General features: G+C 40.2%; 1 protein-coding gene across 1 annotated transcript in view; it reads right to left on the reverse strand.

The window, feature by feature from the left end:
- Positions 1 to 14,899, reverse strand: part of LOC138488874 (dynein axonemal heavy chain 11-like) — a 2,478,284-nt gene that overhangs the window by 1,360,553 nt on the left and 1,102,832 nt on the right. Inside the window, exon 22 of the mRNA XM_069616234.1 lies at positions 13,648 to 13,750. Within this exon, the coding sequence (XP_069472335.1) occupies positions 13,648 to 13,750 (103 nt within the window). The remainder of the gene's footprint in view (positions 1 to 13,647; positions 13,751 to 14,899) is intronic.

The raw sequence follows: 14,899 nt of genomic DNA on the forward strand, positions 1-14,899 counted from the left end.
GGGTGGGGTCAAATGACATCACTTCCTGTGATTTCATCAGGGGGTCAACGGTCAGGTGATGTCACTTCTGCTACCGCTGGCATTTTGGTGAAATGACGTCTCTGCCGTCCGGCAGTAATTCAGTCGGCTCTAATTCCTCTGGCGCTAATTCCGCTGGCTGTCATTCCACTAGTGAAATCAGCACCGAATATGCAGTGGTAAGGGTAATTCGGCTGATTCTGGGTATAATTACCACCCAAAACTCATTTAAGGCCAACAGTGTGCATGCACTCCCGATGACTTGTTATAAGGCGGGAATTCCGCCAGACACTACGGTGGTAACGTGTTCGGAATTACTGCCGTATTACCCCCAACTCATAATGAGGCACCAAGTCCCTTTTCCTAGACAGCAACCATCTTGTTTTTATTTAATTTTTTTGACGGGAGATTGGGCTTAAAATAATTCAACCATTTGCACCCCAGAAGAACCCCAGGGTGTGAATGGCTATCACCCCCTTCTCACAGGGCGAACATGGCAGTAACGGCACAGAGCCCTAGCCGAGGCTCAACCTGGCAGGCCTTTACCAGCCACATCTGCCCCCAAGCGGAGGTGATTGCCATATACTTGGTGCAATGGGAGACTTTACGGATAAAATGATTGGGTATCCTCTTACCTGGGAACTCAATAATTATTGAGGTTTCATGGTATTTACTTGAACAGCTGCACAATTACATACTGTGTTCTCTTTCTTATTTCTCTTCTGGTCCTTTTCTATGATTCTTTAGTTTATTTCTCTTATTCATGTTCCTTTCGTGACTGGCCTCTTCTTTTCTGACAGAAGATCATACTCCAGCTCATCTGACAGATCTATAGCCCAAAGAACATATTCACTAGTCGTGGGTGACTTTGTGATGGGTACTGGACTCTAGTAGACGGATAATGACGGATGATGGGTAGAACTATATAACAACAACAAACCTTTGCGCCACTGGCGTGCATCAGAGTATTGTTAAAAGAGTTAACTGAGCATTAAAGCATTAAACGTGTGGTACACTAACAATGTACTGCATATGCCATTGTTAGATCTGTTATTATTATTATAGACTTGATAGACAGTAACAACCTTGACTTACTGTTCCTCAGCGAAACATGGTTGTCCAACACCTCTGGCCCAGCCCTCTCCCTCGCAATACCACCTGGTTTCACTATCTATAGACAGGACCGCCTCACCCAAAGAGGGGGCGGGGTAGCAGTCATAGCCAGAGAATCACTAGCCATCCGATTGATTCAAGGGGACCTTGATCCGGCCACTGACTATCTCCTACTCAAGCTCCAACTCTCACATAACTGCACTCTCACCTTTCACCTTGTCTATCGCCCCCCTGGCCCCTCCAATGACTTTCAGGACGCCATCACCCACGCACTGTCTGATAACCTAAAGAAATCATCCAAAATCCTGCTTCTAGGCGACCTCAACCTCGGCCTGAATGACCCAAGTGACTCACACGCAAAGGCCCTCCGCAAAGCCCTCTCCACTCTGGGCTTCTCCCAAACCGTCTCCAGCCCTACCCACTCTAAAGGTCGCACCTTGGACTGGTTATCTCACCATAACTGCTCCATCAGCCAACCTGTGATCTATCCAGTTCCATGGTCCGACCACCATTGCATCCAATTTGACATCATCACTACCAAAGGGCCTACCTCACCCACCACTCCCCTACCGGCCACACTCGCACGAAGCTTCAAGCAGCTCACTCATGACAACCTAGCTCAACACCTTTCGGTGCCCGCCTTACTGCCCCCATTCTCCAATGACCCAGAAACACTGGCCGATGACTTCAAAAGGACCATCACCCAAGCCATTGACACTGTAGCCCCACTCACCCTCAAAAAAGCCAAAACAGTGAAGCATACTAATGCATGGTTTTCCCAAGAACTCCTGCAGTTGCGCGCAAAAAAGAGAGCTGCCCTCAAGTCATGGAGCAAATCCCCCTCAGAAAACACCAAGGCTGCCTTTAAAGCACTGTCCAAACAATACAAAACTGCCATCACCACTGCTAAAGCCACCTCTTTTAACACGAGGATAGCCAATGCTAAATCAGGGACAAGAGAAATATTCTCTATCTTCAGAGAGCTGGAGACTCCTTCCACACCCCCTTCTTCTCTCCTCATGGATAAAGCCTGGTGTAACACAATCCAGTCAGCCATGCTGAACAAGCTTGAAACTTTGCAGGCAAAGATCATCGCTCATCAAAAAGCTCTGGCCATACTCATAGCCAAGAGACACAATAACCCACTTCCACCTAAGACCATCCCCAGTTGCTCCCCGGTGTTTGACTTTAAAGACATGAGCGAAACAGAAGTCATCACACTTCTCCAGTCTATCAAACCATCAAATTGTAAAGGAGATGCCTGCCCAGCACAGGTCATCAAGGACTGTGCACCCTCCCTAGCCCCATTCATCACAGCATTCATCAATGCCTCCTTCCGGTCCGGCCATGTCCCCCTTGGTCTCAAAGAAGCGTGGGTTCGTCCGCTGCTTAAAAAACCCTCCCTGGACCCTACCGTCCCGGGAAATTACCGGCCCATAACCACTGTCCCCTTCCTCTTAAAAATCCTGGACAAAGCAGCCTACCTGCAAGTTCAGAAATTCCTTGAAGAGAACCATCTCCTTGGCCTACGGCAATCAGGGTTCAGACCTCGGCACGGCACAGAAACTGCCCTCCTTGACCTGAAAAACCAGATCGATGACCTCAGAGATGCAGACAAACCTGCACTCCTACTGCTCCTAGACCTCTCTGCTGCGTTTGATCTAGTTGATCACAAGACCCTGTGCCACCACCTTTCCACAGCAGCAAACTTTTCGACCAAGGCCTGCAAATGGATTACTTCATTTCTGCAAGACAGAGCAATGAGGGTTTTCTCTGACTCCTCCTGTGCAACCCCCAGCACCATCAAATGCGGGGTTCCACAAGGCTCCTGTATTGCCCCCACTCTATACAACCTCTTCACCAGGCCACTATTCAAAATCCTGGATGCCCTGGGAATCTCATATACAAACTATGCAGATGACACCCAGGTGCTCATCCCCCTCACGGGTGATTACCAATCTGACACTAACACCCTCAACTCCATCTATGCGACTATCCAATCCTGGATGGCAGAAAATTGGCTCTGTCTCAACAGTGAGAAGACCAAGCTTCTACTGGTAGGCTCCCCCTCCACCCTGAACAAACTTGACCAACTATACTCCTCCTTCTCCATTGATGACATCCCTATCACTGTCTCACAATCAATTAAAACACTGGGTGTATACCTGGAACCTAACCTATCTATGGACAGACAGGTCAACGCCATTGCATCCACCTCTGCCTACCACTCCAAACTCATCAACACAATAAGACCCTTCCTGTCACAACAAAATTGCCTTACCATTGCCAGGGCCATAATCGGATCCAGATTGGACTACTGTAATGCCCTCCTGGTAGGCACCTCAGCCAAGAATCTTGCTAAACTACAAATTGTTCAGAACAATGCTCTCAGGGCCGCTACTGGACTCTCGCGTAGGGATCATATCTCTGCACTCAGAAGGCAGGTCCACTGGCTACCAGTCAAAGAAAGGATCATATTCAAAACCCTTGCCCTGACACACAAGTGCCTTCATGATCAGGCACCCCCCTACCTGGCACAGAGAATCTCTAAACCCCCTTCCTCCAGGCCCACCAGAACCCCCTACTCCAACTTGATTGCTATTCCTAGGACACGCAAAGTCCGGGCTGGCGGCACCAGTTTCCCAACTATGGCAGCCACCCACTGGAACTCACTCCCCCCTCACATTAGGACTATTGACTCCCATGCAGCCTTCCGCAAGGCCATCAAAACCAGTCTCTTTGTATGACTTGCATTGTGCAACCGCAATCCCCGCAATGTACCATGATCTAAATATGTATGTAACCCTATACCATGCATTGTATCGTCACTAAGTCTATCTACCTGGGCGGCTTCACTGTAACCCTTAAGCGAGCCTTCTTTGAGTACTGCTATAGCGCCGCGAGGCCTGTGGGCTGTAGTGCGCTCTACAAATATAAATAAATAAATAAATAAATAAATTATTATTATTATCTTTATTGTTTTTGGTTTTTTTACAAGCCTTTACAAACATGTTTTTTTTCTTCTCAAGAATCAATAATTTACAAACTTCTAAAACACAATTTTTCAATCAAAACAAAGAATCATTATATGTACATCCAAAACCTAAAGATATCTTAAAATCTATTCCAAGATAAAAATTCTAACTTTTTATACAAATACATAACTTCTTTCTTATACTTTTAAAACATCATAAAAACAAAACACTGTTTACGACTTATTCAACAATTATCAGTGATTTGTAACATTGTTTCAATCGACTGGAGTATATTCAAAACCTCAAAATACATCACATTTTATCCTTAAACCTCAAGATACATCACATATTATCCTTAAGAATTCATTAATGTTTATTTTCTATATCGTTGAATTTCCATGCATCATCTCATACCATAAATTCTCCCTGTTAACATTTGAGGTATCATTAACAAATTTTGAAAAATATTCTATACGTTGTTTCAGTAATTTAGGACAGATCAGCAACAGATGTATTAAGGTTTCTTTTGTTCCTGATATGTTACAACGTCTACACATTTTAAAAGTCGCATCATTTTTCAATCTGATACTCTGTATTTCATAGGTGTTCAAGACATTAAAACGAAATCTCATTGTTGCATTACGGAAAGATCTGGAGGGATATTTCATTATGTATTTCTCTGGAATTGCATACCTTTTCCAGAAAGAAATCACTTGATAATACAGGGCAGAATTTAATAACACCACGTTGTTCTCTAGTCAATCATAGGCTTTTATTCATTCTTTTACTTTCCGTGGATTTGTTAATAGAGTCTCATTTGTTAGGGCTAAATCGAGTAATTTCTTATCACATATTTTTTTTAGTTCTTTCATGAAAACTCCCTCTAAATCATTTCCTAGACATTGATACATTGTGTTTTTTTTATCAATCAGACATTTACACAATAATAGAAGCTTTTTCCGGTATACAATACTTTTCAGTGATGTTAAGTCTAATCCATATCTTATTGTTTCTAGGGGTAAACATTTTGGTAGATGTTTTAGGACTTTACGCCATATGCAGGCTTCAATCGTTTTCAAATACGGCAACAAATCATTTGAACACAGTTCAAGACCATAGGTCAATCTTGGTATGGCTTTAGTTCGATAAAAGATAATGCATGCACTTAATGTAAACTTGCCATATTTTTTTCGATTACCATCATTTGGTTAGCTATACACAAGGCCTTTCTTTTAAGCTCCTTTATCATGTAGCTAAGTGTGTGTGCATTGGTATAGGTATATCCTAAATATCTAAGTACAGAATGATTTTTTATTTTTACACCATCACAAAACATTACCAGAGAATCTTGTTTTAATGGTTTCACACCAGTGTGGAAGATCAGTTTTGTTTGGATTTACCAACAATTTCCTTTCATTTATAAAATTTACAAATTAGTTCATCATTCTCTGCAGACCTACTTTTGTCTTGTCAAATAAAAGAAAGTCGTCTGCATATGCTATCCACTTTATGATAGACTTACCTATCTTTGGTGAGACTAAGCCACTTACAACCAAGGTTTTTCCTATCTGAGACACGTAGAGATTAAAAAGAGTGGCTGCTAGCCTACATCCCTGCCTCAATCCATTATTTGCTTTCATTTGTTCTGATAGCAAGCCTCTGTTACTTAAACTCACTCTCATTACAGTGTCTGAATATAGCTTTATTATAAGTTCTAGTAGCCCTTTATCTATTCCCAGATTGTCTAAGGTTATCTATAGTGTGCCTCTATCTACTTTATCAAAAGCCATGAAGAGGTCCATTGATGCTATCTAAAGTGCGTGGTACCTTTTGCTTTGGCCTTCGCCTGTAAACTTGCAACTATCAAACCTGCTATTTCTGTTCCCATGGCTTTCCTAAATCCTATTTGTCTCGGATCCAGTATATTATTAGTCTCAATCCACATATTTATTTCTTCCAATACTATTGCAGTGAATATTTTTGATTCAACGTCTGATATCATTATAGGATGGCAATTTAAAGGACTTAAACGATTACCTTTTTTAAATATTAAGATTACATATGCCATCTTCCAAGAAGTCGGAATTTAGTTGTTATAATCTCTTTGAATAAACAGTGCAGAATGTTGGCCCATAGATCGATGTTATACTTTAAAGTGATATTAGATAGGTTATTTGGACCTGGTGTAGTTGAAGATTTGACCTTTTTTATATACGTCAATATTTTATTTATAGAGATGTCCAGCAACCAAACCTGATCGCTATTATAATTCTTCACCGTTTGTATATCTGAGCTCTTATATAAGCTCTTATATAAGTCTTCAAAATAGTTCACCCATATGTCTCCTGCTATAGGGTTCAAAGAAAGTTGCAGTTGCGTAGTTTTAGTGCCATTGATCAAAGACCATGTTTTACGTGTGTTACTGTCCTTCATTGCTGCAATCATAGCTTCACCGTCTCTTTGTGCCATATGTGCACGATGTGATATGATCCAATTTTTATATATCTGTTTACATTGCTTGATTTTTTTTGTAATTTCAACTAAGTTGCACTTGGACTTATTCAGACTATGCACCTCTTTACGCAATTGCGCCTTTCTTTAACATCAATGTCAAATACATTAATGTTTTTAATTACAGGTACTTGATCATATATTTTCTTTACATTACATTTGTCAAGCGTGTCTTGTATGTAGTCTTTAAAGGCCTCGCCAGTATATGTAAACGTTTTCCATTCAATTGGATAGGACATATAGTCTTGTAGTAACAGGGAGTTTACCTTTTTGAGGTTATGCGGTGTCCATTTCACTCTGTTGCCTGCTACATTTATTTCTATACGCATATCACATAATACTCCCATCACTTTTTTTTTATTCCAGGGAAACTGTATTGATATCATTGCATGATCGCTTTCCTTACAGCTTTGCACTTTCATATTACAGCTATCTAAGAGAAAATGATTACTGACTATTATGTAATCCAAAATAGAGCTCAATCCTCTGGCTTTCCAAGTGGGACTTGTATTATACATGGGTTGTAAACCCCAATTTGATGCAAAATCCATCCATAGACTACCTCTATATCGTTTACTAGATGCTGCTGCAGAATTAGGATTTATGGATGTTAGTGTCCATGCAATATCTAACTGCCCTAGATCACAATCTGCATTCAAGTCTCCTGCCAATATAAGGGCGCCCATAGGATATTGCTCTAGCCAGGCCGTAATTCTGTTATTCAACGACTCCAAAACCTCTACCAGCTGATCATTTGAGTGAAGGGCTGCATTCCAATATATGATTATTATAATGATGTCTATTATCTTTTGTGTAGTTTGTATTTTGAATGTACCAATTATTACACATTCCAATAGTTGTTGATTAGTTAGCATGGTAATATTTACATCTGATTTGTATGCCATAAGCATCCCTCCACTAGGTCGACCTATTGGTCCTTTGATCGCTTTTAAGTTTATGATTCCATAACCATCCCACAGCAAATTGTTGGTTGTCCATGTTTCCTGTAGTAACACCAAGTCATATTCCTCAAGTGTACTCACGATTTATTTGTTCGCCACAATATGTGAGTATCCTCTTGTGTTCCAGGAAACTAGACTAAATGGCATCACTTTGTCAAAGTGATATTTTTGCGGATTTGAAATTCTCTATGGAGTCACGCAATGACATTGCTAGTGATCTCCATTCCTGCATGTCAATCAACTGGGACTTAGCAACGTCTATTAGTGATCTGTCTTGCATCTTAGTGGTTAGTACCTGGGATCCATGTTTATCTAAGCTATGTCCCGTTACTTCTTGAACATTATATTCATGTTTTCTTGAGTCATCTTCCCTTTGCGCATATTCCTGATATTTTTGAACGTCAAAACCTCTCTTCTGTAGGGCACCCGCCTCCTTCAGTAACAGGGCCCTTACCAGTGGAGAGGTTATGATTAATCTAACATAATCATACCTCTCATTATGTATGAAATCCACAAGTTGAATGTCTGTTGCTGTTATCAAGCTTAATTCGGGAATTTCCCCAAATAAGGATAGAAGGTAGTGTCTGTTTAGGGATCTTGTCCTCTTTATTCCATTGATTCGAATCATACGAAGCGCCTAATAAAAACCCATCCTTTTTTTGATCTATGTACTGGTGGGTAGTATGATTCATCTGTAAATCTATACTTTGTGTTGCGTCATCAACTTTTGGTAGTTGGCGTCTGGTTTCATTGAGTTTTTGATATAATATTTCTTCTATATCTGCTCTATTTAGCTGGGGGGCCTTGTTTGTAACATTGGTGGCCTTCTCTAGATCAGTAATTGTTTTCTTCTGTGATTCTATCAGACTTACTTGTTCTCGAGCAGTTATGTTGTGCTCGTCTGTTACTCCGCCCTCAGATTGTATATTACTTGCATTATTCATACTTTGAGCATTTTCTTTTGCAGTTTATTTAAGGCATGCAGCGCACTGTTTGGATCTTTATACTTTTGTTTCAGTAGGTTTTCAATTAGCAGACTTATTGCTTCGTTATTCAATTGTGTGTCTTTCAAAACATGCCCATTGGATTCATCTAAGGAGTCCTTTGGTAGTTTGCTTTCCTGAGACTCCTTAGGATGCACTAATGAGGCTGATGTCTCTTTAGTTCCTTGTAGTGTGCTCTTTTCAGTAATTGTAGTAGAACTGGGCAATGATTTACTGATTGGAAGCTCATATTGTGGCATTGAAACAGGTGTATTTGGCCTTGAAAGAGCATCTCGATTTTTAAAAAATGTCGAAAATATCTTGAACTCCACTTTCTAAGGCTCGAAGATTGCTGTCAATTCTTTCAGATGTTGCTTTATTTTTCAAAACCTCTGAGAGTGTGGAAGAACCTTCACTATAACTAGGTCTAACTATACAGCCATTGCCAACATTACTGTCAGTCTCTATATCGTTGACTATCTCACTATTTGTATTATCCCTGGATTTATCTTTTTCTTGCTCTTTCTTACTTTTGTCAACTATCTGACAGTCGAGCCATGCCTTATGTATGTCCACATTTCTCAGAAATTTTCTCGAGGATGTATTACTCACTTTAGCCATTTTTGCCTGTTTTTCCTTTGTTTCTTTTCTTTCCTTTTAGAGATTTTTTCAACAAACATGGAATTATCGTCATCACTTATTACAGTCACAGTGGCTGGTTTATTAATATCCGCTTCAGTATTTACCATAGTTTCAACCAAAATAGGATCCATATTTATCTCTGGCATGTTGCAATTTTGTGCATTTCCCAAAGGTGTCTTAATAGGCAGCACATCAGGTTTTGTAACCTCACTAGTCAGTTCCTTATCATGTATCGACTATTTATCCATAACATCCATCCTAGTACATGCTCTTTTATAAGCAGGCACGGAATTTTGCATTTTTTCTATTGTCTCGTTCCGTGTCCTGTTCATCTGGTCATTGATAAAATCTGGTAATGCTATAAATGCCATCACCATTTCTTTCAATAAATTCGACTGGGATTTCAATTCTGATAGTATTGATAATTGTATCTCATTACTTGTGATCTCTGTTATGCATGCTGAATTATCATGCCGCTCACTCACCGGTTCATCCAGCATGTTCTTATCCAAGTGCTGAGACAACACCAGCAGAGAACTATCCAAAGTGTGGAAGACTTGGGGAGTGTTGGCATTCTCACTGCTCACACTAATAGCTTTTTCCATATTATTTTCTAGGTCAACAATCTGGTTTAACCCATTTGAATCCTCATCTTCTGCAAACAACGATTGTGAGCTTTCAATCTGCTCCGCATTAGACCCATCCTCTTGGGCTATAACTTCCATTCTCTGCTCTAATGAACACTCATTAGCACATTCAATAAGGTCGTCGGTTGACTATAGTGAGCCTAGATTACACGCCGCAGCGGCACGAGCTACACTCATCCTAGTAGCCATTTGTTTGGTAAGCGGTACTATAGCCAATTGCTGCTTGCTTATAACCATTTTCTTTACACTCATTTTTACTCTAGCCACTTCTTTAATTCAACTAAATGGTGACTATTTTTGTTCAAATGCACCTATCATAATGCTTACAGACAGTAGAGAATCAAACATGCGGAAATCAAGCTTCTTACCTATCCCGCAAACCCACAGACTCACAGACTCACAGGCTAAACAGGCGAAACGGGCCACTTGAGAGGCCACTTGCTGAGGCACGCGCGCTGATGACGCGCGGCCTCATACTTTTATGGATACTCCCCCTCAGTGGGCGTTACCTATAGTAACAAGGTAATAATATATTACTATTACATCAATGACATATTTATATATATCCAATATACTTTATATATATATATATATAAATATATATTCACCAAGTCTCTGTATCACGTGATCGAGGAAATGCGTGATCGTGAAAAATGCAGGACATTACTTTGCCGGGCTGTAAAGTGCTGTAAGGTGCTGGAGGCAGACACAGAGTTCACAGGCGAAACAGGCCACTTGAGAGGCAACTTGCTGAGGCGCGCGCGCTGATGGCGCGCGGCCTCGTACTTTTATGGATACTCCCCCTCAGTGGGCGTTACCTATAGTAACAAGGTAATAATATGTTACTATTCCATCAATGACATATTTATATATATATATCCAATTTGCTTTATATTTATATATATTCACCAAGTCTCTGTATCACGTGATCGAGGAAATGCGTGATCGTGAAAAATGCAGGACGTTACTTTGCCGGGCTGTAAGGTGCTGTAAGGTGCTGGAGGCAGACACAGAGTTCACAGGCAAAACAGGACACTTGAGAGGCCACTTGCTGAGCTGTTATTAAGTATGAATGACATAGGTTTTACTACGAACCAGAGTTCCAGTATTCCTGCCCCGAGGGCAAGGATGTGTGTCCACTGTTTTTTCTGTGACACAATTATCACGGCGGCCGGTGGCATCAGAGGTGATCTGTTGGCAGTCTGCATTAGGTTTGCAATTTTATGGGGCAGCATTGGAGTTGTGGATCTGGGCGTCAGGTTTCGAATGTTGAAATGAATGCCATAAACGGGCAGAGTGGGAACTGGAGCATGCAGTGAGCATTAGTTCACTTCACAGCTTCTTGACATTTTAAGATGTCGTCTTTGTGATAGTACCTTTATTGTGGATTTTGAGCTTATGCCACTTTACTGCCTTTCAGGTGAATAAAGCACAGAACACAAGGAGTGACTTGCAAGAAGGAAGACATGTCACAACTCATCCTGTTCTTCACCAACATGGTCACTGTCGTCCTAATGGTTACTTGATCTTTGCTTAATATGTTACTGAAGTTGGATATGGATGATCTTTGATCCCGGGTGTTTTGTTTTCCTTGTGCTCACCCCTATAATGTAGGGTCTCACCTTTATGCCATTCTGCTCACTTATGTTTATTTTCTTAAAACAGCACAGTAGTATCGGAGAAGGCCCCCCATTTCTTCATGCAAAGAAGAAGGGAGGAGTGGCCCAACATATAACATATATATTAATATAACCATCATAGACTCACTAAAGATCTTGATGAGCATGACCTCACATCCTTATCAAGGGTCATTCAGATGGTATAGCATCTGTCACGCCTTTAATGGTACCTAGAATATCTCGTCTGTATGCTGCAACAGAACCTAATGGGCCGTGACCATAGGCAGAGATCTCTCAAGATTTTCGTCCCTGGATTTTTTAAATTCCTCATTTGCCTTTTCTTGTTCTCTTTTTATTTTCTGCAAAGGGGCATTGAGCATGTTGGCATGCTGGCGATGAATTGGATCGTCTCCCAGAGCCTTCTGAGGTTTAGGAAATGAAAATAGCACTCTGCTACAAGATTGGGCAAGACCATGAGTGCACATATTCTCCGACATTTCATCAAGTTTGATGGTGCCAATATCGTTTTCCTTATTGGACCATGCCATTGCCATTGAAACAAACTTGTCACCTTTGAGGCATCACTTGAACAGAATATGAGATATAAGTATGCACTGGTTTTGATTATTTAATAAAAGCATGTTGTGTTAATAATGCTGTTTATTCTCGATTTGAGGACTATTTTCTTGTTTCATAATATCCTGAACAATAATTAACTATGAAAAACATTTTGGAGTGTTCTTTGTGGAATTGCTTTCTTTAATAGTTTAATTAGTGTGCACAATTTCAATATCTCAGTAGCACTCCATATAATAATTTGGCAATGAGTATAGGCTTACAAAACATGCTTATTGCTGAAAGTACTTATTACAGCTTGGGTTTTTAGTGCTGCATCTAGATAAAGTCATGTTTGAGTATAATACCAAATCAGCATTGTCAACAAGGGCCTTCTGGTCTCAACAAAACAGAGATTATACATTGGAACACTTGTACTTACGGCTTAACACTTTGCTGTTCACAGCAGGAAGTAAAACCAGGTGAATTATGTGCTAATGCTCATCATTGCAACATGTCAACTATTAAAATCACCTCCCAAATAGAATGGTTAAATAACTTGAGTGTTTCCGCTCTGCACTAAGTTGTGGCAGAATTATCTACTCAAGTAGATCTCAGTTCAAGATCTTCACATTGTAAGAGTCCTGACCATCTGATTTGTAAGCATTAACATTATCTCTCAATCTTGTTTCCATTGATGGAATACATTTAAATACTACTGGTAGTCTCTCACCTTTGTAGGGGTGTAATTGAGGAGGTATCTAATGGATTTTGATTTGCTTTCTTTCTAAGAGTGCACTTGAACAAGTAATATTAATTCTCAATTCAAGGAATTTAAAACAGGACAATCAATATGTAGATACATCCATACAATGGCCACTAGTACAAAAATTGATAGGCCATAGCCGTTCAATATCCTTTGCTTTTCACACAGGTTGTTCAGTGCAGAATTAATGTGCTGGTATTACCATATATCGGCACGTTTCCAAACTGGCCACCTCTAAATTTGCTGGTGGGGTGGAGGAATTACCTCCATCTAATAGCTGTAGGTAATTCCCCCACCCTACTGGCAGAAAATAGCCAGTATTACCAGCATGGGTATTACCGGTGCTGGTAATACCAGCAAATCCCCCATGGAGTCTAAGTGGACACCATGGAATGGGGATTTACCACTGTCACCGGCACTCATGACGCAGCAGTAATACCGCCGGACTGAGTGACGGTAACAGTATTAACATTTTCCTGTATCCTGGCGGAATTACCGGCCGGATATGGGCAAACCCATAATGAGGGTCATTGTGTCAGGGTTTTTAGGTCTTCATTATAAATAAATCTACTATATATAATTGAGTATTGGCTTACAATATCTGTCACGTTTATTGTATTGTGATACACGATGTCTGGTATGGGAGGAGCAGTGAGTGCTTTTTTGTGCAAAATGGGAATTTAATGTTTTGCTGTAGTTTACGTGACAGTATGGTCTTCATTTTCTGATCATTAATCGAATAGCGACTTTCCTTGAGGTACAATTTTGGAAAATCTTAAATATTTAAAACATGGTCAATTGCTGTATCAGACATGAATGAGAGAACCTGTTCTTGCATTTGAGATTAAAGTCTTACCTGCAGACGTGGGTTTATAGAAAAACTTCCAGCAGTTGGATTCATGCAAGTGATGTATTGACAATTGTGAATTTCCTTTACAATCAACTTCTGTCTGTCATACCTGGATGGTTACACAAAAAGGGAGTTAAATAGCCAAACAGAAACAATACTTGTTGACATATTCATTCAATGAGATTCATTTTCTAGGGAATAAAATGGTGTTTGAGATGGCTTCAGACGTATTCATAATGTACTTTATTGACGCACAGCAGCATAGACCTGCCATACACTATATTTGTGTTGATTAATGGCAATATTCAGAAATGTTTCAATAAACATTCAATGTACAACAAAGTGAATGATAAAAGTCGTAATTTGAAAATCAATTTCACTTTACTAATTATCACCAATTGCAAGTTACTACAATACGTCTTAATGATGTCCAAGTGCGGTTAAAACGAACTAGACGTAGGGCTTCATTACAAGTACAGCAGTGCAGTAAAAAAAATGGCGGTAACAGAGTGGTAATTCCATTACTGCTGCATTAACGCACCGCTGTACGACCAGGTCAGTGGTGAAGTGGAGGATTTACCTCCAGCAAAATGCTGGAGATAAATCCTCAGCTTTACTGATGAAAATTGGCAAAACTGGCAGAATTATCATCAGTGGTAATTCTGCCAAAATGCCAATGGAGTACTATGGATTCCAATAAATGGGGTCTACCGCCACTTGTAATCCAGTGGTAATTCCGCCAACCAAGTGGCAGTAACGGTAATTCCATTTTGTGTTATTTCAGAAGATGTACTGCAGCAACAATTCAAAACTTGTAATGAGGCCCATTGTATTCACATACAACCAGGCACTGGTAACTTAAGCCTAGAGGAACTGAACACATGCAATTCCTCATTAAAAAACAAAACGCTCACACATGATAAATTGGGCATAACACACAGGATATTTCACTGTAGATTTAGTGAGTTAGACATTAGAATATATACATTAAAGGGGATGTAATATTTTCATGTTTAAATTCCTTTTTGCATTGACTGTAAAGGTTGTACATGGCCCTTTTCGCATCACACACATACTGCCAATTTGAAAGCAATTGGTGCACTTTCCCTCAGGACTTACTCCTAAACCAGTCAGTTGGTAAGCAGATGTGCAGATAACTGTGAACAATTCTTTATAAAAATGATTATGAACACCTAGACAATTTACAACTTGGTAGACATTCAATGGTTAACATTTTCTGATGCACAACTTGGGATTC

Source organism: Ambystoma mexicanum, chromosome 9 (assembly GCF_040938575.1).
Source record: "Ambystoma mexicanum isolate Mex_15411 chromosome 9, UKY_AmexF1_1, whole genome shotgun sequence".
Lineage (NCBI taxonomy): Eukaryota > Metazoa > Chordata > Amphibia > Caudata > Ambystomatidae > Ambystoma > Ambystoma mexicanum.